The 24,747-nt window shown below is 36.7% G+C and overlaps 1 protein-coding gene across 3 annotated transcripts in view; it reads right to left on the reverse strand.

Moving 5' to 3' along the window:
- Positions 1 to 1,563: 1,563 nt before the first annotated feature.
- Positions 1,564 to 24,747, reverse strand: part of LYN (LYN proto-oncogene, Src family tyrosine kinase) — a 52,103-nt gene continuing 28,919 nt past the window's right edge. For all 3 annotated transcript variants that reach the window (XM_062570357.1, XM_062570356.1, XM_062570355.1), the window contains exons 9-13: positions 21,156 to 21,338; positions 20,155 to 20,231; positions 9,961 to 10,114; positions 8,570 to 8,701; positions 1,564 to 3,095 (exon numbers count right to left, since the gene is read on the reverse strand). In XM_062570357.1, coding sequence (XP_062426341.1) covers positions 2,893 to 3,095; positions 8,570 to 8,701; positions 9,961 to 10,114; positions 20,155 to 20,231; positions 21,156 to 21,338 — 749 coding nt within the window. In that variant the 3' untranslated portion in view covers positions 1,564 to 2,892. The remainder of the gene's footprint in view (positions 3,096 to 8,569; positions 8,702 to 9,960; positions 10,115 to 20,154; positions 20,232 to 21,155; positions 21,339 to 24,747) is intronic.

Raw genomic sequence — 24,747 nt, forward strand, 5'->3', positions numbered from 1 at the left:
AGGTTGTTTCTTTAGTAATAGTCTGATTTAATATCTTGATCAAAATGAGCACATTCTTAAAAGATGTCAAAAGGGGGCAACATAAAGCTAGATGTTGTGGCTCCTTGCTATTTTGAGCTAACTTTGTACAGGAACTTGTTTTAATATTGTTTGAAGTTTCACTAAGACTGTGCGTGAAGCTTTATAATAAAATTTTAAATTACTAGATTATACTCTGTTTATTTGATAAAGGTGAAAAATCAGTAGAAACTAAGATAAGGAGAAATTTTTAACTTAAAGGCTAAATTGTCCTATAGTGAATGAGGTATGATTTTGGTTCAAAGAATCATAGCTGTGATTCAGTTTATGTGCTAATGTAATAGCAAGACTGGATGATGATAAAAACATAAGAGGTTTCTTAAAGCCATTTCAGTCAAGAGCAGTGAGGTGCGGGGGGATTGTCTGCTTGTGCTGAAAACACCAGGGCTCTTTAGCACAAGGCTGAGGCTGCCGGTAGGCTGCAGCAGCCTGCTGCTGTAACGCTGTTTCAGGCAGTGTGAGAGGCTGTGGTGCTGAGCAAGAGGCTCAGCCTTGCTCTGAAGACACTAGGTGGTGCAGCCTCGCTGTGTGATGCTCAGACCAGCCCTTCTGGGAGGTGGTTGGTTGCTGCTGACAGTTTGAACCAAGTTTCCTCTAAACTTTTTGGATTGATCTGTTCAAGTGCAGTACTGTGTAATTGCTCTGATACATCTTTAACCAGCCTGAAGATGTAGGACCTGAGCCAGTGCTACCTGCATATTTAAGGTGCTTCTGTCAAATGTAGGTTATCTGCCTCTGGTAACTTAAAAGGCCTATAATGCCCCAGCATAGAATTTAAGAAATACTATTCTGTGCCCACACAAACTCTTCCAACTATTACAGACTATTCTGATATAGTGATACAATGCACTGAGTATTGATCCCTTGACTAAAAGTAAAAAGTAATAAATACAACTTACTTGAGAAATGGCAGTATTCAGATAGAACTAAGAAGCATTTATCCATTACTAGCCTGTTTAAGTTACTTACTGCAATAAGCCAAAACATGCTCTAGTGCTATACAATGACAGTGTGCATCAAGTTTATGTAACACTAATCTTTCACTCACTGAGCAACTGCTGTTGCTATATGCCATCCTACTTTCCTTAGAATAAAACCAAGGCCTGTGTTGAAGTGCTGAGCAATGTTTTTTTTTTCTTTTTTTTTAAGCTGTACTGTTTTCCTAAGTGTTGCAATGGACAGTGTTACATGAAAGAATTGTGAGAAGCTGTTTTAAAGGGCATCTGAGGACTGAGTCCTCCTCCCTTCCTGTCCTCTAAACCAAAAAAAAAAAAAAAAAAAAAAAAAAAAAAAAAAAAAACTAAACCAGGATGTGGAAACAGCTGTCTCAGTCCTTTTCCACTTCTGAAAACTGACTGAATGTAAGGAAAGCAGAATCTATTAATACTTAACTGTGGAATTGTTAGTGGCAATGCACAGATGCTCCTATGTTTTACACCAACCTACCATTCCAGATAGAACATTAGCCATTTGCAACTTAAACAATTACAGTAAAACTTAAAGATTGTGTTTATTAAAATTAAAAATCATCATCAATAGAAACAATATTTACATACTTAACTGATAGTCTGCTTAAACTGCACAGACTGAATGAAGGAAGCCAATGGAGGGAAAAAAAAAGCAATGTTTATGCTGCAGGCACACTGAAGCTTTATCAAAAGGGTTTTTAATCTTCTGCTAAGTACCATTTGTCTAATGGGGGCTGGGTTTTAATTGTAAGAAAGTGTCACTTCAAAAAAAAATCTACAGTAGTTACATTGCGATTGCACTAACTCAGCTTTTTGAGAAGTCATTTTGACAGAACAATTTAACATGTAGAACTTAACAAAATGCATTAAGTCCTTGTTACGAATTACAGATTTGTATATTAAGCAACAAGCCTCTAGTGTCACTGCAATGTAACTTGATATTTTATTGCAAACTGTCAACTCTTTCTTTGATCATGCTAGAGCTAGTTTTGGCTTTAAAAGAGATTTCAGGTTAGTTGATTAAAGCAGCAAAAATAAGGAATGTTCTTGAATGTTTATGACAATTTAAAATAATTAAGAGGAATATTTTTACTGGTAACAGTTTTAGTGACTGTAATGACTATATTAACTTCCTTCAAAATCCTGTGCTTTCCCAATGACCTCAGCTGGTGACTCCAGGCTCATAGGAAACTGAAGATCAAAGACAGCTGAGCCTGCTGCTGCATCTGCCACCACACACACTGGTATTGCACTTCTCTATCTGTGATGGCTGTGCAATGCTTTGAAAATTTTTTGAAATTTAACATGAGTAATACAGCAGTAGAACAGAATCAACTACAGTATAAAAAATTACATCCATAACCTTTTCTTAAAGGAAGTTTTGTACTTTCTAAAAAGTCTTGGAAGAGGTGACAGTACTCCAGATACTAATGTGAAATAACAAGGATATAAAAATAACTTCCCCCACTATGTTTTCTTTTGAAAACAGCTGTTCAAGCATCTCCTCATCCTTTTATAAAGGTCTTCTATCATTTAGATTCTGAAAGTGCTTTGTCAATCTATACCCTTCTTCTCCCTCCCCATCCAAAAAATACTTGGTTTGGGATGTTTCTGCATATGCAGAATGCAGGTCATTTAAAGAGAACTTCACCTGTTAGAGGTACTCTTTTAACCAAAGAAAAACATGATTAGTTCTCAGCAAAATTACTTTCCTTTAGCATTTCAGCTTCCACACTTGATTAAGACATCCAGACTTGCAAAGTAATTGGTTTGACCAGTCTGTCCTAATAATACTCTGCACCAATGGTCCATGCCAACAGAGAGGGAAAAAAAAGCGTCCTTTGTTCTATGGCTGTTGCTGGTACTGCCCTTCTGTTGCTGTATAGAAGTCATCAAGTACGCTCTGTAGATAATCAAATGTTGGCCTCTCTTCTGCTTTGTCTTTCCAGCAAGTTTTCATGATATCGTACAGCTCTGCTGGACAGGTTTCCATACGTGGCATTCGGTACCCACGCTGAAGGGCAACCATCACATCTGAATTGCTCATACCTTAAACCAAAAAGAAAGTTTTGATCAAATTAGTTCTGACTCCTAAATAAAGTATTTTACTGGGTTTTTTTTTTGTTTTTTTTTTTAATTTATGTCACTCTAAAAAAATCTTCATGTATCTAACCAAATGATACAGGACTACTACTGCTTAATAAGGGAACTACTAATATGGGCTCAATAAACAAGATAGAGTCACAGAGGAGCTGTTCTGAAAATCTTGAGGGAAGATTTCCATTTCCATGGTTAAGCATAGTGATGGCTTTAGTGGCAAGTTTGACAAGACCAGGGAAGAGATCACGTCTGTTGCCTCTGGAATTAACTCTGTTCTGTTCCTTGGATTCTTCTACTGTTTTTGCTCTGCTTTCAGAAGTGGTGGGAGTCACAGGCAAAAGCCCAGCTCTGGCCAACCACATCAACGGTATAAGATCCTTTTCACCTTTCTCCCCCAGGCTGCATAGCTTCTAACCCGCTTGCTCCGAGGCTCCCACACCAACAGAGAAGAGCATATCTATTTGACCACAATGCCAGTCACTCAGCCTTTTGCATCAACACAGTTTCTCAGATGGTTTCTTCTACGTCAGCTTTTGTGTAACTGCTGCCGATTGCAAGACACTGAGCATCGTCAGGGATATTCTGTCCTGTAACAGGCAATTTCCGCTCCCTTCTTCCTCCTGTTCTTACTGTGCAAGAACCGTCTTGCTGGCTATGATGAGTTTTGCTCATTTTCCCCATTATAGTTTTCTTCCTGAGGATAAGAACCCTAACATCAAGAACTCCCTCCTGAGCCTCAGATGCAAATCAATAGAATCAATAGACTGATCACTTTCAAAACAACACCTGCATCCTTTCTTTTTCTTTTCTTTCTTTCTTTTTTTTTTTTTTTTTTTTTTTTTTTGTAATCATTGTGAGATTTGTTCACAAAGCAAGCTCAACACCTACTTTTACGAGGCAGTGAAACGTATGAGGGCAGGTATGCCAGGGCAGACCCAAAGGCATACCACTTCCTACCAAGAAGCCCTGCCTTTCAGCTTGCACCTTCTGCTGCAAATCTTAGGCAACTCACGGAAGTAATATGCCAGGATTACCTTCTCCAATGCACAAACTGACAGGTCTTCGCACTCCAGCAAGTACTGTTTTTTTTCCATGACAGGATGTGCAGAAGCACTCGTATTTCAGCCTAGGTATTAGCCACTGTCCATGAACTAGACTTTACCTCCCTGGGGAAGGGTAGTCCAGGCTCACAGCTGCTGTGTGCTTCTCAAACTGCTCTACATGGCACCTTTCACTTTTCTCAGACAGCATGATACCCTCTGGTCAGGTGAGTATGTGACTTTTACTGCTCCTGCTTATGTCAGTCCCACAGCAGTGCAGGGAGAGTGGCTACCTACTACTCTGCTTAGAGGGGACAGGGCTGCACCTTCCTTGAGCAAAGGCGCAGAAGAGATGTGGTGGCTTCCCCGAGTCCTCACTGACCAGGCAAATCTGTAGCTGGACTTTTGTCTCTACTCTTCTGAGTAGTGACATAGGATATGATTTAAGCCATTTGGCACATAAGGACCTATCTGAATTACAACCAAATGACATCTTTATTTTGTAGAACGACTTTGATTACTGAAGATGACTATATGGAGATTTTTTTAAAAAAAAATACACATGGAACTTCTGCCAACTACAATATACAAACTGCATGACTAAGCCAATTTTTCTCCTTTGAAAGACAGGCACCAATAAAATGGAACATAGTAGATCTCTTTTCACTTCATTTTGACGGGAAAGGTTATTTCTAAAATCTGTGTAGGGGAGGACTAATATTAAATAATTTGCAGAAAATTAACAATAGGACTGACTCAAAAACTTGTTTCCAAATTCTTCCAAAGGTCAGAATTACTTCAATTCAATCCTTTTGACTTTCACTTGTTCTAGAAATGTCAGCCATGAAATTGGTTCTGGATCAGAATGCCCATGTTGGACACATTTTGTACTTTCAAAGATCCACTTTAGAAGGAAGACTGAAGTTTTGCCATGTATACAAAAATACCATTTTGAGGGTAATTGTAGAATGGGATATTGTCACAGAATAAATATTTTTACTATATAAAAACAAAGGAAAAGCCAAAATAAACATAGGAAAAAAGTGGATAAAGCATTTTTATAGAGAATATGTTAATGATCTATAATAGTGATTTGATTGGTTGCGCTTAAAGAAGCATAGTGTATAATGTATACCAAAACAGTAAAACACTTGCTCATATTCTACAAAGTCTTAGTTAACTATGTATAAAGCATGAGGACTGTTGCTGCTGGGCTTTTGCGCTGAAGGGAATCGATCCTGTGGATTTAAGTACTTTGAAAAGTGGTGTTTAGATCTAGTGTCTTCAGGACTGATTGTTACATTCTGAATGCTAAGGACAAATACTCTATTTCAGCTAACTTGCAGAAAGCCTATTTGTGAAAGAACTATTTAAGTTCATGAGACAAAAATATAAAATCTTTCATCAGTATTGCAAAGTAAGTACAACATCATGAACATACCTGCATACATGTTGAGTCTTTTTTGTTTTTTTGTTAAGCACAATTTACCTGTCTGCCCCAGGTTCCATCTAATACTTTCAAAATAGCTGCTTGTTTAAGTTTTCTGAAACTATTTTTTTTTAATAGCTAAAAAATTAACTAACTGTTTCATCAAACTACAACCTGATCAGTAAAATAAAAACTTTTTGCATGCATATTTCTTATAGTTATACCCACTCAAGGTCTTGCAAAGAACATTAAAGGTATGGTACATGACTGTAATTAACACTCGTTACCTGTTAAAAGTTTCACAGTCAAAGAAGTATTCCCTTATGTGAGAGCCTGGGAAAAAAATGTGACCATATGGAAAAAACATCCTGCTCTATAGAAAGGGGTATATCTAGTAAAGGGCACCTGACACAACTGGAATGCAAGCTTGGATGCTTCCAATATTTCACATACTGTATAATCACCTGGAAATTAGTTTTAGCAACAATCCTACTTGCCTACAAAATCAGATACTTGATTCATATTTCAGAGGTAGATCCTGAAAGTATAGCCCCATTAATTGCTCTAAGTTTCTCAGGAAGAAAATCAGCTGTTGGAATTTAAGAAAGAAGATCACAAAAGCTTCAGGTTTCTTGGCTAGAAATGCTTCCTGTCAAGTTGCCTGCTTAGATTTTCTTTACGGTGGCATTAACAGCTTGTCAGTTTTAACTCAAACCATGTCTTATCTAGCTCTAAGCTGAATCCTTTCTAGTTGCTGGAGCTAGTTAATAACTGAAAATAATGTTTTGAAGCATTCCCATTAATCTGAAAAATCAATTTATTATTTCTACTACAGTGCCTGCTAGTTACAATCTAGGTCACTCTTGCCACACTGTGATAATTTGCCAAAACTTGTCACATCTGTTTATGTGAAATAAATTGGTCACCCATTTATTTTGCTATCCTGCTGGTTCTTCAATATCATCTTTCAGTCCAATAGGCTATTTAAATTCCTACTCTTATTTAAAATGAACATCTCTTCCAATTTCATCCAAGCAATACCTGCAAACTACTAAAATCTTCCAGTGTGCTGTCAAATGGCTTCCCCCTCTAATTGCTGATTGAAAAATGAACCCTCAGTCTATGGCCTATTTATGGTGCTCCTAAAAATTCTTCCATGTTTAAAAAAATATTGCTCATACTTCCCCTAGAAGAATATTTTCCCACACTTGTCAGAGCAGTCTGCTGTACAGATTGATTTTGTTCTTAAAATAAAAATACGGCACCTGCTTTATTGAGATAGAGAACAGACTTAGCTGCATTTTGTACTTTTGTAGAGCTGGTCTCTAGGTGGGCTCATAGGTTTGTTCATGGACAAGGAAGGACAATCTTCAGGGCAGCCAGAAATAACCTTGCAAGGTCATCTCAATATAGATAAGCGTCTGGATACTTAGGCATGTACCAATAGGAAATAAAGCATCTCCTTTGTGGGAAAAACCATGCATGTCTCCACTGCATATAACTCCCATTTGATGTTTCTTGAAGGGGTGAACAGTGTTTAGAACAGACTAGTGGAGGGGTCTGCTACCCAGTAACACGTCTTATAGTCCTTACCTAAAAAAAAAGCCCATCAGCGTATGTTTAAACATTTAGCTGTGCAAGCGGCCCTATCCCATCTTGAAGTTTAAGGAGGCTACTCTTGAGCTTAAGTGCTTTCCTGGACTGGAGCCTTGCAGAGCAAAGAGAATGTCTGTTTTGGCTCTACCTTGCATAAGGAAAGTTGATTTGTTCTTCTCTAACATAGTGTTAAAACTTGCTGCCACCATCACCTTCCCCCACTACCTGAGTCTCACCAGAGGTCTGGTCTCCTTCTCCCCAGAAGTGTTAAGCCTCCTACAGTCATTCCAGGGTCTGGGACTCAGATCGCCCAGCTCTGCCTCTGGCATTTCGGGATGCAGAATTCCAGCTGCTCATGAAGTGGTGGTGAAAATGTTTTCACTGTTTAAAAGCAAGAGCTGCTCCACTCAAAGTGCTGGAAAACCTTTGCTTGAATGAATAACTTGATCTCCCTTTACTGTCTGTAAGCTGCAGGACCCTAAAGCTCCCTCTTAGAAGTTACTCCATTTATGAAAGTGAGATGTGCCGTACAGGTGAACATGGCTATACTTCCCTCATTTTGCCCACAAATAAAGAGAATTTCAGTTAACTTTCCAGAATCTCAGTAAACTTAAATGAAGAAGGCAGTTTGCTTCCCAGAGATAATCAGTTATGCCTGAGATGTGAGACATCTTTGTGCATACACAAACATCCTTTATACAAGCTATTCCTGTATGCTGAAAACATTAAAAAACATGTAACCGTTTCACAGCTACCTAAAGAGGCCATAATTCATATAGTCCACTGTTGTTTCATATCTGAGCCATACTGATCAACAAACAGTAAATATTTCCAGTGGTATGACTGCACTTGTTTTGTTCTGTTTTCTTATTTGTTTAGATTAGATAATACTGACAAAACGTAACAGTCTACTTGCTATGAAAGCACATTTTTTAGTACTTTATTTCACATATTCTGATATTCAACAATCACCACCACCATCAGAACTCATATGGTTCCACTAGAACTTCCAGTACTGCATCCCCAGTATCAACATGCTCCTTAGTATCAGCTACTGCAAAAATCAGGATCTGTGACAGTTACTGTAATTCAGCATTTGCTGCAATTGTAACATCTTTCGAATACATAAAAATTATTACTTGTTTATTATGCCATTAGTCTGTTTGCTAAAAATTGCCACAGTGAAGTACATGGTTTAAACACACAGTCTAAGTTTCCAAAACAATAACATACCCTGAAAGTCAGACTTTTTCAATCATTGCTGCTGCTACTGTCAGATGCCAGCTCTTTCTTTTATTTTTTTTCTTTTAAAAGGAACAAAGTATAAATACAGTGTAATGATAAACACATGCCCATACCTGGATAAGGAATCTTTCCATATGTAACAATTTCATATAGGAGAATCCCAAATGACCACACATCAGATTTAATAGTGAAGGATCCATAGTTAATTGCCTCTGGTGCTGTCCATTTAATGGGAAACTTTGCACCTAAGAAACCATACATTCTCAATCAGTCAAAGGCTAATTTAAACACTATATCAAGCCACTAAAAGCTCTTCAGTGACTTGTCCATGACATCCCCAGATTAGCAAAGATATTAGCAATTCCTTCTGTTCAAGAGTTATCAAAAGAGATGTGCTACAAGATGCATGTTACTATACTGTATGCCCAGTATTAAACGTGCAAATAAAACACTGAAAGTTGCATATCTTGACTCTCAGTTATTGTGAATTTTTGCCAAAATTATACTAACCATCTATTTTCCCCTCTGCCCAATAGTCAGGGAACAATGCAGCATGTCCCATCAGCTGGAACTTTGCAAGATTTTCTTCATAATGAGAAAAGTTAGTTAAAAAAAAAATCAATCTAGCTTCAACATACACTTTAATTCTTGTATCACATTCTGTTATTTCTGAACGGTCATAGAAGCAAAAGGAGTTTTAAGCTATATCTCAAAATATTATCTTTCTACATAACTGATTCCAGAAAATCCCCTATAAATACAAACTCCTGCTAGTTAAATAAGAAAAGTTCAAACAGCCTTCCCTGAGGAACATTACTTTAGCTCTTTAGGCAATGAAGAGCAATACAAACAGGTTCTCTCCATGCCCTTTTTAGCCTCCTATGGCAGTCTGGCACAAAATAATCAGCTAAACTCGGAAACATTACTGAATACTTCAAGAAAGGCATTTTGTGTCTAACTCAGCATAAAGAATTTATAACATGAAAAGTTTATTTAATCAATACAAAATAGATTAAAAAAACTCACAAGTATGTTTTTTTTGCCTTTAAAAACTGCTTAATCAAGGCCTTCCCTCTACACTCCTATTGAATTACTACTACCTAGTGACTTCTGAATAGCTCATCTTCCTTTAATCTCAACTGTGGTGCATTGTTCTCTTTCTTCCATCTACCTCTGTTTTTCTACTATCATTCAACATGACCAGAGTTTCCATCCAGACCGTGTGAAAATATTAGGTAGTCTTTAAAATGAAAAGAGGAAAGTAAGCAAAATGTGCTCAGAAAAACTTTAGGGAGTTACCCTCATACAATCCATGCACAGAAGCAAAACTAAAAAGTTTTAGTATTTGTTTGCTTATTCTATTAAAAATATGTTGGCATTAAAACGCTGCCTTTAGGAAATTACTATGGCATCTTCTATCCTTTGTATCCAAATAATTTTTAGATAGAGCCTCACTGCCTTCCAGAGACTTGATGCTTTAGAGACAAAAAATAAAAATACATACCTTCTCTTGCTGTGTATTCATTATCTTCAATGACTCTGGCTAGTCCGAAATCAGCTATTTTGCACATCAACAAATCTGAAACCAGAACATTAGCTGCTCTCAAATCTCGGTGGATATAATTTTTTCTTTCTATGTATGCCATCCCTTCTGCAATCTGTAACGAAAGAAACACTGGTTTTGGTATTTTGATATGATATAGTGATATCAACAGTTATGAACACTGTTTTTCCAACATATCTGAAAAACCCAATTCTACTAAGATTTTTCCTACTCCAAAATGTTAACAGGTTCATTGTCCAAGTAATAAAAGAATGGATGGAACCAATATATATAGCAAGCTACAGATGTTTCTCTAAGGACTGATTAAGCAACAGTGCAGATAGAGAAGAGGTAAAAAAAAAAGAAAACCAAAACCTCCTAAACAACAAAACTTTCTAATTACCTAGGACAAGCTTGGACAATCACGAAACAATTACTAAGGTCAAATAACTTTGTGTTTATTTTAATCTACAGTATGCATTTGTTCATACATAAGGAACATTTGGCAAGAGCCCAGCATTTGAGTACTATCACAAGTAAAATTAATTTTCATTTAAGCAACCAAAATTAATTTCCAAACCAAATCAAAGTCCTCAAAAATATGCACTAATGATGATTTTTTCAGTATTTGTCCATACTACACTTTTTTTTTTTTTGAAAAAGAAAAAGAAAATGAAACAACAGGATCCAGCTTAGAGTGATAAAATTCCCATGTAGTTAGTATTCTGTCCAAAACTTTGATAAGAGCTAGGAAAATATAGGCATAGTGGCTATATGCAGTCAATCTTTCTCTTCCTTGTGAGATTCTGCAGACAGATCATTCCTGAGCTAGTCTAATCTATGCTTACAGAAGTTATTTCAGAATTTCTGTAGATGATATATTTATTTATGTCATCCACATCGTATAGGGAATGCAATAATCTCTCAGATTTGTTAATGCTAAACTAGCAAAATATAAGGGTCCTTTTCCAGTACTAATCCCTCGCATACTCATAAATCAGCTGTTTCCTCTCCATCTCAGAAGACAAACACACAGATACCTTTTCAGTGACAGAGTTCCACATTTCAACTATGCTGTGAAGCAGACAGGAGTACCTGATCAAACTTTAAGAAAACACTACTTCTGCTTATCCACTTAAAAAAAGTCCCCAAGGGATTCAACAAATACACACACGAGCACTTGCAACACCAAACCCACACTGTCTTTGTTCCTCTTTTTCAGTTTAGGCAATGGAAAAATACAACCACGTTCCCCCAAACTCCTTCCACTGCAACCCTTCTCTTACAAACCAATATATTGCCACTTCTTCAACATACAGCTTTACATTTCAATATATAGCACACAGAAGTTCTCATATTACAGGAAAAAGAACCTCTGTGATAAAGAGGAGAATGAAGAACATCTGCATTGTGTATTTTCTAGAAATAAGTAAAATACATTTGTGTAATGAAGGACGTAAGGGGGAATTTCTTCCCTGTGGGAGTGACGGAGCACTGGACCAGGTTGCCCAGAGAGGTTGTGCAGTCTCCTTCTCTGGAGATCTTCAAGGTCCGCCTGGATGCAACCCTGTCTACCATGCTCTTGGTGACCCTGCTGAGCAGGGAGGTTGGACTAGGTGATTTCCAGAGGTCCCTTCCAACCTTACCGATTCTATGATTCTATGAAGCAGGTACTACTGAATAGTTGCCATAGAGCCTTGCTAGAGACTTAAAGCATACTCACAAGCTGAAAAAGCAGTGCTTAATTCTCAACTTTCCTTGCCTCTCTCCCTCCCCACATGTGGTTACTTGAGTTTGGGGAGGAAAGAGAAGTGAAAGTGAAGATTTTGCTCGAAGATCAAAGCTGTAATTGGACTGTCTAGCTTGGCAGATACAGTTAAAATGCAAACAAGTTCACTGATGTCATTTAAAATACATCAACAATTGTGAAGGAACTAGCTTTCCTCCTACTTCCCTGTACGTATTTAACATGTGAGCTAACTGCTGGCTGGTGAACGAGGAACCACTTGATGAAAGAGAAGTTTGTGATGGTGATTTTTATTTTCCAAGCCCTAACAACTAACACCATTGGAAAGACCAAGTTTTATTTCCTCCCATTTGTGCCAGACCCACTGAAGTCACTACCTGACTATTAGTCACAAATTAAGAATGCGGTATCAAAAAACCTATTATGTTTTCAGCAAATACAGATTACACTTCCGTGAAATTCCAGGAAAATGGTTTTGAGCATATTGAATTGCACAGAAAATCAAAGAAGCCATGTACGTACAAACATTTGGGCAAGAAAACAATTTCCAAACAGGAAAAGAATAATGGTCAAGCAATTTTGAATGGGAAAAGGAGGGGAAAACACAGCAAATGAACAACTTAAGCCCTTTTTTTGGTCACAAACGAAGATTTAACATGAGTGTTTGATTTTTTTTTTAATCAAGGAAACAGTGCCAGAACACATGTGTTAACTCTTTATAGTAATTAGTGAGATTTCATTGACAAATGGTATGTTCAGCACATAAAAAAAAATTCAAGTGAACAAAAGTAAAATATGAAAGCACTCTTTCCCTATCCTTCAAGGGTCATTTGCAGCTATCAAGACTTTTCAGCTATATGTAACTACTAGTCAGGAGAAGAATAAGAAGGTTGATCTGGGTTTGTGATTTTTTTTTTATAGCCCTTAAGGGAGGATTCTGCCTACACTGCACAACTGTTACTACCAAAATGAGATCAGTTTCCTCTTCCCCTTTACTGAACTACTGACACGCTTCAAAACTACCTAAATTAATATGTTTTAAAATAAACAAACAACAAATCTCTAGATACTAGAACGATGTACACAGTATAAAAATGATGAGTAACTCTCTTGGAAGAAATAAGACATAAGACATTTCTCCATAAGATAGCCTCTATCCTGCAAAGTTTCATCTAAAAATCACATAGTAAGTCAATCAAAGCTGAAGTTCTGCATTCAGTCTGCATTCAATCTGCTGATTTGTTGTGTGATTTTCAGCTAGCAGTGCTGTTTTCCTCTCTGTTTCAGTTCTTTCTATCTGTAAAACAGGGTGATAGTTCTCGTTAACTTTCCAGAACACTTATGTGTCATCTCAAAATGAATATAAAGATCTTTAAAAACGCTGAAAGAAAAGGGTAGCAAAAGCATGGTATAAACGATGTTGCTTGACCAAGCATTTCATACTTTCTGACCAGTTCTTTGTACTTTCTGAGGGAGTTTGTAAAAAGTGGCAAAAGCAGCAGAGGACTTTTAAGTAGGCAGGGGAGAATCTAATAAACCAGTGTATCAGGAGAGGACACTCAACTTTCACAGAAAGGCTATACCTCCTGAAAATGAAGAGCACTTTGTCACACCTCCTCAGTGAAATGTCATAGCTGAAGTTAGACAACATAAAGGGATGAACAGCTATGTTCTTTTTTTTCCCCTCCTTCTTTCTTTCAAAAGGTGAAACTCTTTTCCCCCTTTCCCCCCCGAACTGGAGAACTTCTGGATTCCTCAGTTGCTCAGTTTTTCATCCCACAACGATATCTTTTATTTCTACTGCCTTGCCAAGGTTTGTGACCCTCTTTTGTAAGAGTTATTTCAAACAAGACATGTTTTCAACATAGTTTACAAAGCTGTTTATTAAGTCAGAGAGAGAGTTATAGTAACATCTGTAACATAATCCACTTGTATATTTCCAAGCTATATGTAAAAAATGTGGTATACTGAGGAGCCCAGACTGGTTTGTTTAGGCTAAACAGGATATATTGTTTTTATATCATGTTGCAAAAGAAAACTGAGCAAGAGGGATCATGAAACAAAGTGGAATGAAAATGAAATGGAATGAAAAAATGGCAAGATAATATGACAGAATTTCAGGAAAGCAAGTTTCAAACAACCTAGAGGACTGACATATACAGCCTCATGGGAAACAAGTCTCAGGAACTACTACACCTTCAAATAAACAGTAATTACAAGTGTAGGTGCAAACCATAGAAACTGAAATAAAGTGTCTGAAGAGAACAGTTCGGCTAAATCTTATATGGTCAGAAACTCCAGCAAATGGTAAGGTCAAATTACAAAGTACAAAATAATATCTCAGCTATGACAAAAATCAGAATGGCTCAGCCACAAAAAGTGCTACAGTTAGTAAGTATAGTCATGGAAACATTCCAGAGATGCATTAGTAACTAGACCAAGATCAAGGAAAATATTCACATTAAATAGAGGAAGAAAGCTACATACAAGTGGTGCAGAGAACTTCTTAATGCCTGCTTTTGCTTCAGCCTTTCTTGAAAAGGCCAAGGGTGCCCGCACGGCTAACATGAATAACAAAGACAAAGAACACAGGATGGAAAAGGGATGGAACAATTTTCAACAATTCTGTTGAATAAGAGTGATTTATGAGACACTGAAAACTGTATATAAAACCAAACTCACACATGTTCACTTGCACGTAGCCAGGTAAAATGGGGAAAATGTAATAGATGAATCAGTATTCAAAGTTGAGCTTAGCTTTTATGTGGTTATAAATGAAGTCCGTTCTGGGAAAAAACAAAGGGTGTGACCTATGATTTGTGAAATATTGGGAAACACTGTGGTAAAAATATCCTCAATCCTTTCCAGGTGTATTTTAGCTATGATTTTAAACCAAAATCTCATAGAAATGATTACTTTGAGATGGTTTAGGTATACTTTTAAATAATTCTCTGTGTTAATAAATGTGGCTTTTTAGTCTTTTCAAGATCCATACTTTAAAGCTACAGGTGAAACTGCACAGACTAGAAGCCAGGGATCTGTGCATAAAGGCAGCTTCAAAATTCCCTCTGCATTGCTGTTACTTTCGATACAACATGCAGTGCTGGAATCATACTGCTAGCTCACCCATCATACTGCTGTTCAAAAGATCTGAAGTTGCTTCTGAAGGATCAGCACTGAACACGACATCCTGGTCACATACCTTTTCCTCTGCTAGCCTGGCAGGAGAGGGTGGCCTGAGAGCTGTTCTACACTGGGAATGGGCTCAGGCTCATAGCTCTGAGAGACACTCCTGCTAAAACATGTAAAACAGCCTAAAAGCCAGATTACATGGGAAATCAGCGAGAAGCAGTTACAGCGGGGCAGAGCATCTTACTGATGAAGTTTAAGCACAGGAAATAAGGTGATATATTCTGAGGTTCATGCTGCTTTAAATTTTGTAATTTTCAGTTCTTAGAAGAGAGTGTCTCTAAGAGCAAGTTCGGAAAGGCTTTAAGCAAACACGTTATGCTATTGAACTGGATAGGACTGTCTTTTAGTCTAGGATTAACCAAAATCAGATTCATTTAAATAATGTTCAGACACCTAATAAAATAAAATATGCTTCTAGATCACAGATTTTTTAAAAAGGAAAAGATTATACTTTCGCATGACTAAGAAATTTGCCTATGAAAATCTGAAGGCACCTTGTACCTGGAAATTAAAAACCATTGATGAACAACCATATTTTCAGGTCATCTTCAGGCGATACATTAATGTAACATTAATTTTCAGGTTGCAGGAGTTACTGAAATATAGGTATATTATAAAAAATAAAAAATCTTGGAAAAGAAATAGGATGAGATAGCAGTGGAAATCTCTCAATGCCAAATAAGAGTTACAATGTATTCTGGTTTAAGATTCTCTCCCCTTAGAAAAGAGGGGAAAGGGAGGGATTAAAACACTGCAACAAAAATGTACAATAATATTATTATTATTCTAAGGGCATTGTAGTCTTAAAAGGAAATAAGAGGGGGATAAGAATTACGAAGTTGCAGATTGTAGAAGAACTAAAGTAAGTATCAGCATTGCATGAGACTGTTTTTGTGATAAAGCTTGGACCAGTTTGAAAAGTAGAACTTGAGTATATTCAGTAACTATTCATATAATTTTCTAAACATAGACGCTCAATGCACAGTGGCTAACATATTTGCCTAGGATGAATCCATGAAATAGTCAGTGTTTATAAATGCAATAGGTTCATGGAATTTGCACCATACACTTTTAGCTGACTTCATAAATCAGAAGCAAGTAAGATTCCAAGAACTGTGAAGCTTTTCAGATAAATTAAATCAGACCTTGGGCAGGGCAAAAAAATACCCACTAACAACCGAAGTTTGTTAGTCACTCTAGAGATAAAATAGTTAGGCTATTATTTGCAAGACTGCTCAATTAGGAAGATGCCAGATTTTATGGATAAAGTGATGAAATTGGCCCAACATTTCAACACATAACTGGGAACTGTTAACTAATAAAACTTTTGTCTTTCCTCAGTCCTGTGGCTGAGCTGACAAAGTTCCAGAAAGTAGAACTGCCTCTAAATTGTGTCAGGTAATGACTGTCAGACTATGGAAGTTACAAGATCAGCCGATGAAACTGCTGTACTGCTAAACTACCCAAACACTGGTAATGCAGGCAGTCAGTACAGGGAAATGGGCTCAGATTTTGGTCTATCCACATTTCCGATTCTGCTGAATTATGCAGGATTTGCCATAGTTGTTTCCTATTGTAGCAAGCAGTATTTGCTGAAGGTAAGTTTGTAAAACCGTGATTCTTTAAAACACTTTAATTTCAGAGACTTCTAGCAGTTATCTCTAGAGGTCAAAATTCCCTTTGCCAGGGCACAGCTGATACTAGGTTTTCCCAACCCCCACTCATAGACACCATTAAATACAGAAGAGAAACTTCATGTCTTTCAGAGGGCAGATTATTTTAGAAAATGAGCTGGACCACCTTCTTAGGAAGCATTTTCTTGGCATGCTTTCTACAAACCTAACTTCGTAAATTGTGAATGCTAGCACAAAGGAAAAATACTTGGAGTCTAGAGCTGTATGTTAAAGTAGGCTCTGGATTTTCAAGTGTAACTAAGTAAACATTCAGCTATTACTGCTAAATTGGCAATCAGTGAGTTTAAAGGCTAAGCTAACAAAACAGTTAAACCAATATAGTACAGTAGAAGTATATTTGATTACTTGCTTGAAAAATATTAGCTTTTTACAAAATGTTTGTTTCATCTGAGGAAGAAATCCTCTTTTTTTTTTTTTTTTTTTTCCCAAAATCAGAACATTTTCTCCTTTGTAAACAGGTAAGATTTCTTTCAAGATTGTTCAAGGTAAAGGCTTTATGAATTCAGTGATCATAGTACTAATTAACTTGTCTTAACTTAAATCATTCTTCTAACACAATTTAAGAAATTGGCTTCAGCAGAGAGTTCAAGTTTAAGGGCTACTACATTCATCAGCTGTTAGTTGCACAGACCACATCCTCCCCCCTTCTCCCATTCGCAACCCTTCCTTCTCTGACAAGGCCATTGTAAGGTGACAAAGGCCATTCCCTCTGGATAAAAAGACAACCTATTAAGTGGAACCACTTCCTGTTCATTTTCCTCCTGCCATATCACAAGTCCTTTGCTAATGTGTTGTTCTGCAATAGGTAGTGTCCTTTCAGAAACTTTTTCACAGGCAAGCCAGCTATGCAGTGTGGTTGTGAACAGGTCCATCTAATGCAATATCACAGGAGATGTACAAAAGCTAAAAAAGATAATCCTCAGCTACCGTTTGTTGCATTTTCAGTCTTCCTGAGAAGCTGGGTTAGGCTAGTAAACTGCATTATCAGAATAGTGTGAATTAGACAGTCATGCAGAATTCAAATCCACGTCAACCAAGCAAAATATATGCCTGATTTCATTTAAGTAGTTCACCATGGAGTTTCCCTCCATGTCTCTTTTTAAGTCTTCTGAGACAGAGCTTTCAAACTTATTTCCTCTTAGGCTAAATAGGGAGGTTAGCACTAATACTGTAAGGATATATGCCATCCATTTACAAAAAACAGCTATGTACTAAAAATACTAAACACATTTTATGTCCTCCTTCATTTAGCATAGCTGGTGTTATTGAAGAGCATGATCCACAAGTGTACAATGAAATCATCATTACCTTAGCCACATACCAACAAAGTTTGAAAATATGTGTGTTTGACCCTAAAGAAGAGTGAATTAAATGTTCACAAACTGTCAGGGTTAGAAAAGAATGATGTAATGTCTTTGTTGTTGTTATTCCACTCTGATTATTGTCGTCTTTAGTGCATAAGAGGGAGCAAACTCTCTGGTCTCATAACCATATGCAGCCTGTAAGACTATTCCATACAGTACTGCTATTACTGAATGATATTGAGGGCTCTTTAAAAATGTACTTGAAAAAACCTATGAAGTCCTTTCCATAAAGGAGATTTCTGTATCTCTGCTCCAAAGTTTTGTTTGGTCTGTAGTTAGAAATCCTCAAACAGGGTTTCATGAACATCCTTTAAAGATGACTGCAGCTGAATGCATGGCTTGCTCTCAGGAACTTCTCTTAATAGCCAGTCTACATCTTACGTATGAGAGAGACTTCTCATACTACCTACCCTGCATAAAGTCCTGGCGTCTGAGGCTGAGTGCAGGAATAGGCTCTCAGAGAGGTTACTGTCAGATCAGGGTGACCAGTCATCTCCATTTCAAATGACTCAACCCTTCAAAGATTTGTAAACGAGGATCGCTGACCTCTGTGACCTTGGAAATGATTCTCCTGAGCTGTAAACAGTTGTTTTCCTGACTCTTCCTCTCTAGTTCTTTAACCTTTCCAAGCCTTGAATTTCTAAAACCAATTCTCAATTTTAAACAACACAACATCCCTGAACTTCAGTAAAGCCACTTGCGCTTTCCTCTTCGCATCCTGGATCTCTTACTGTATTGCTATTCAGATGTTGTTCTTTCTCATTAATTTTATGCACTATTTTCAAAACTATGTAAATTTTTTGGGGGTCTTTTCTGTCCATTGTTGTTCACATCTGCAAATGAAGACTTAGGAACAAAAGTTTTCTACACCTACAAAACATTTATCCCCACTAAATTCTCAAGGATGAGTTATCCAGACAGTTCAGGAAACTTAGTAAACCTGTAGCTACATTGAAACAACAATTACAGCAAAACCAGTTTGAGAGTTGAATCTGTGTCTCCATTTTCTAAACACAGTTCTTCAAGTTAATGATTTCACCAAGGGCAATAACTTCAACTTCCACACACCTGATAACCCAAACAGTACCTATATAAAGCACGTGAGTACTATTAAAACTAGAACAGCGATTGGAATAGTCATACTGATAATCTATATAACAACATATAACACATAACAATGACATACAACATCATATATATTTACATAACAATAGTTATATTGAGTGGTTATATGACAACGTTATATTGAATGTTTTGGCATAAATGATCTATGATTTATTATGTCATTTAATATCTTTTTTGTCTTTTCTCATGAATCATAACAAATTAATACAACAGGTTATAACAGTCTGTAGAAGTCTTATCAAAAGAACAAAAAGATTGGTGAACCAATATCCTACCAAAAATGCCTTCGTTATATATTAGTTGCATGAATCACAACTTGCAAGCTCTATTTCCTATATGCCTCCGTAGATGATGACTGCTGCTGGTCACTGTCAGAGGCAGAATACTGGGCTATAGTCTCCTTTGATGACTTACAATGTCACTCATGATGAGACAACTCTTACATAAAGAGACCTATAAGCCTAATATACAACCTTTTCCAGCAAGCCTATGATACTATGATATAGTATAACTGGCATACTTTGCAATCATCATCGTGATTCATAAATTAGATACTAGTAACCTGAAACATCATTTGGATAGATTTAAATTTATTTTAGAGTTTCTTTGAAATTAACAATATTCTGTTGAAGTCAGCAGAAAGGTTTGATGAATTGTCCTAACTTAAGAATTAAAAATGACACATTTATCAACATTGTTTCAATGATTCTCAGAAACCTACTCTGCAGAGCTTTTACTTATACTTTTAGCTAAAAGTAAAAACAGCCTTTCCATGAAGAAAAGTGACTGTACCACTGTCATCCAAGCAGATCATTGGCAATATCTAAGAGGGAGGTCTGACTTTGCATACTCCCTTTGAAGCATCTTTTCTCTATTCTCTCCTTTCAACAACCTTATTTACTCTGACCAAAACATATTTGAAAATAAATTATTTGTTTATGCCATGAATTTTATGATAAAGTTGCCCAGCATGAATTTCATCCCGAGAGATAAATAAAATCCCTTAATTTTGAACACAATTCTTAATATTTACCTGGGCTGAGAAGTCAATTAGTTTCGGAAGCATCAATTTACTTCCTTCATCACTCTTCAGAAAATCCAGCAAACTCCCTGTTACAAAAGAGAAAGAGTAAGTCAGCATACCTTATTACCGAAATAAAGTTCACACGTCTCACAATTTTCTGGATCATAAAATTTTAACAGTGAAAGGTTTTGACGTATTTTCAAGTTGGCTATAATAAGCTGTAGATTCTTTACATACTCTAATAATAGCAATATCCAGGTCAGCATATCAAGTGTCTAAGTTCTGCAACTTTCCAGGATGTAAAAATCCTCTCCAGGTCATGCCTTAGCTCAATGGTGTTGAAGTTGATAATTACCTTGTTCTATGGACTATCAGGAAAGCTGTCTAGGATAATCACACATAATAATCCTTTCCAAGTCATAAAGAATAAGCTGCTGTTGTTTATAAAGTCATCAGCAGAACTGTTTGACAATGGAACAAAATAAAAATACCATTACCCAAGATAGTATGAAGAGGAAGTCTCATTTATTTTGTGTAGTGCTGCTCTATAAAGGTTGTGCTTCTCTAGGGGTGCAGCAATCCTTGCAGGAGCACTCATTATACAGGTGAGTATCAAATGAAGGGCTACATAAAGAGATTTCTAAGATTTGCTTTAATTAGTAAGCGTCTTGTTACAGCACCAGACACAAAAGTTAGGTATGGAACCTGAAAGTAACTAGAGCTATTTTGGGGGTTATAGTTGCATCTGAAACATTTCCAAAATGATACATTCAAAGAAGCCTATAAAAATAGTTTAGTTAACAAATGCAATAATGAATCATAAAATTAAATCTTCGACGCACCTCTAAGATAGGTGCTTCTTCTAGTGACATGAGAATATACAAAAGAATAATGCTAAAATCTGAAATACTCTTTTCTTTGTTCATTTCTTTTTGAAATAAAGAAGATTGATTCATGAGAAGCAAAAGAGTTGTTTAAAACATTGTTTATGGTTCCTGTGTTGGTCTCACCTTTTGCCATGAATTCTGTTATAATATAAATAGGTTCTTCTTTGGTCACTACAGCATAAAGCCTAACTAGCTTGTCATGCTGAAGTGTTTTCATGAGGTTGGCTTCCTCCAGAAAGGCTTGCACAGACATAGTTCCAGGCTTCAGAGTCTTCACAGCCACTTTTGTACTATTATGATAGTAGCCTAAAACAAAGAAGTATATTCAGCGCACTTGAAGTCATTCTGCACAGCACAGCACCCTGTGTAGTAAGAATCCATAAAAGAGGTAAGGGTAGATTTCACTAACAGTTAAGATCCTGAAAGCAAGCACCCAGATGTAGCACAAACTCTTCTGTTTTGCGACTGATACATCAATGCACTCAACAATAACCCATTTTCTATTTTTATAAATCATTTACTTGAAAAACATAAATCAGGAAAGCAAATTGCCACACTTAATATTAAGTTTTACTTTATAAAAACCCGTAAGAGATTATTCAAACAGTTGAGAGATGTTTTAATGAATGGTCACATAAATTGTCTCAGAATCTAACAGATTCCATGGATTGCTTGCAAGAGCCTGCAAAAAATCTGTAGATACCATGACTATAATTATTTTGTGCATACCGGTCATATGCTAACAATCCTTTCTGCAGTGTTCTCTACTCAAAATGGAACCTTACGGTAAGGTGGGACCAAATAAACATTCTCAATAACAACAAAGATGTTCTGCCAGGACAAAAAGCCTGCAGTGTTCAAAGGAAGACTTAAAACATGATAATTTCTTATCCCATAGCCCATGCCAAGAGTGGAAGAGATTGCAGCCATTTCATTCTCTGTTTATTACACATTATAATATTTTAATTATATAAAATATAGCTACCATAGAAAAGCAATGAACTATCTTGTGATCAAAATATTAAACATCTTAAAAAATAGGAAGCATTGATCTTAAAGTTTATCTTGCAAACCCTTTTAAGTTTAAAAAAAAAAAAAAAAAAAAAAAAAGATGAGACACATACAAATATAACTCCTTCCAAACATTTCAGATTTACAGAATGTTTTGATAGTGTAAAATGTCAGCCTTTTGTGCCCTACTATATGCTTTTCAATATTGCTGAAACATTCGCAGAAGACGTAAAGCTTCCGTGACTCAGTGCAATTGCTGCATTTCCGTACTCAGCAACAATCTGGACAGTATTACCACAATGTATGTACATCTAAATTAAAGTCCACAATTTCCTAATACTGTTTTTCATCTTACTGTAGGCAATTTATGGCAAAACAAGGAACTTATCTCTGATTCCTAAATGATTTCTCTAACCTTTGCATCTTCTATCATCTTTTTTAAAAAAGGATGTTTAGCTGAATAAAACCAATATATCTGTCACAAAATATGCATCTTCATGGATTACTTGATTTTTTTTTTCCCCAGGCAAAGTAAGGTCAACTAAGTATAACAAAGATATGCTCCCAGATGACCGGGTAGTAAGAATTGACAACTTCAGGTCAAATTCTGCCATTGAAGGCACAGACATACAGTTTCTACCTATCAAAAACAAATGTTAAATACATCTCTTTGTGATTAAAAAGGAGGAAGCTCATTTTTACAGTTTCTGTTGTTCCATCTCATACCCTGAAACGGAGCACTAATTCTACTCTCTATTTTGTCCAATTCTCTATTGAGATTATTAATAATTAATAATATTTAAATTACATTACATATTTATACTTCAACATAATATAATTTATAATATAATAATATTAATAAAAATATTATTTCTGTGAACCAACTGTAACTAACACACTTAACATTAGTGAGTGTAAAATACTGTTTCACAGTTCAAGAGATCCATCAGACTGGGATTCTACTTACAAAAAGTTTACATTACTAACAAAACTCACTGATACTGACTTCTGCAGGAAAACAGTCTATTCCTAACCCTCTGGTGGTAACATACAGAGCAAATTAGCTGATGAGAAGACTAGAGATGTTTGATCTTGATCTCTCTTACATTCACTTATTTCATCATTTACTGGGGGGGGGGGACACTAAAGAAGGGTGGTCGTTAACTATATATGTTCACAAGCACCTGCAGTGGCATCTGTAAAAAATGGATCCTTGACAGTTTGACAAAACTGGAATTCTTCCCCTCTTCTGCTCACCCAGAATAAGTAAAACAGCTGTTAACTTGATTTGGGCTGTGAACCGCATCAGAATCGAATGCTCACAGAGCATGAGTTCCTACCTCTTCAGCTACGCAGATGTCGCCTAGCTGTTAGTGGTAGAAAGCTCTGATGATTGGTGCATCAGAGCTGGCAGAGTAAGAATGAAAGTATACGTGAAGGGCGGGATTATATTAGGATGCCACACTAGACAGACCTGGAGCAGGAAGCGTCTTTTTAGTATGTGTTTGTACCACACCAGCGTATCAGTGTCATATTCCTCATATTAGGTCATTTATTACCATAAAAACCTCTATGCAGGTTTCCACATAAATTAGCTGCTTTGCAGGCACACTATAACTGTGCAGGCATTTGGAGACTGCAGCCTTTGTGCAGGCAGAGGGAAAACGTCAGGGCACCTCAGCAAATGACAGGAAATGGAATATTCAGTTCATACCATCGAAGAATTCCTCTGGTGCACAAGCTGCTGTGGGAGTGTGTGCTTATAGCAGTGAACCGCACCATGTCATTTCTATCTCAGACAGTAATTGCAGCTCTGGACCCTTCTCCAATGTCGCCCTCAGTTGAAATGAACCTGAGTCTAGGTCTAAGCACTTGTGTCACATTATTCCTTGACATAAGATACAAACAAATGCATGTTCAGTTTGCCACCCAAACATGAATTCAAAAAGATAGATAAGTAAAGAAATTCTTGTTCACAGCTAAAACATCTGAAAAAAAATATGCTCTTTGCAACTAACATTCAGCCCATTTATGCACTGTAAAATACACTCCTGGTTCATTTTAGATGCCTTTTATTTTAATAACAGTATTTTTTAAGTATGATTTACTCTGCTTTTTCTTACAGCTGCATAAGAAAAGATAAGCCAAGAATGTATATTACTTACAGATATTCTAATTTGGGCTGTACTAAATGAGAGAATCTTTTATACCTGAGATGCAAGCAAAAGTGGCTCATTAATAAAATACATCATAATGGCTCCACTTGGGTAGTTAACTTTTCTCTTAGCCCTGCTTGAGAATTCTATTCATGGATTATTAATGCCACAGAGCATTACGGTTCACATCATATCAGTGCATGCTACAAACAAAAATGCATAAAACATAGACCCTTCTCTTGCAGTGCTGTTTTGGTCCATCACATCAGTAAAGAAGCTGCCCAAATGCACTAATTTCAATAGTCTGAAAACCTTCTAGACTTCTATACTATGGCGGGAAGCGTTAAAAACTAAATATGATGCAAACAATGACATAAAAGTCTGGGGAATCTGAGCAACTCTTAAGCAGACCGCCATGTTCTCCACATGTTAAAACACAATCCTCCAAAGTGTTTAATGTTTCACCTTTCTGAGGTTTTTTATTTATTTATGATGGTTTGGCAGTGTAATGTCCTGGACAGCAAGTTGCCACCAGATTCTTGCGTGGG

This window comes from Rhea pennata, chromosome 2 (assembly GCF_028389875.1).
Source record: "Rhea pennata isolate bPtePen1 chromosome 2, bPtePen1.pri, whole genome shotgun sequence".
In the NCBI taxonomy this organism is placed as follows: domain Eukaryota; kingdom Metazoa; phylum Chordata; class Aves; order Rheiformes; family Rheidae; genus Rhea; species Rhea pennata.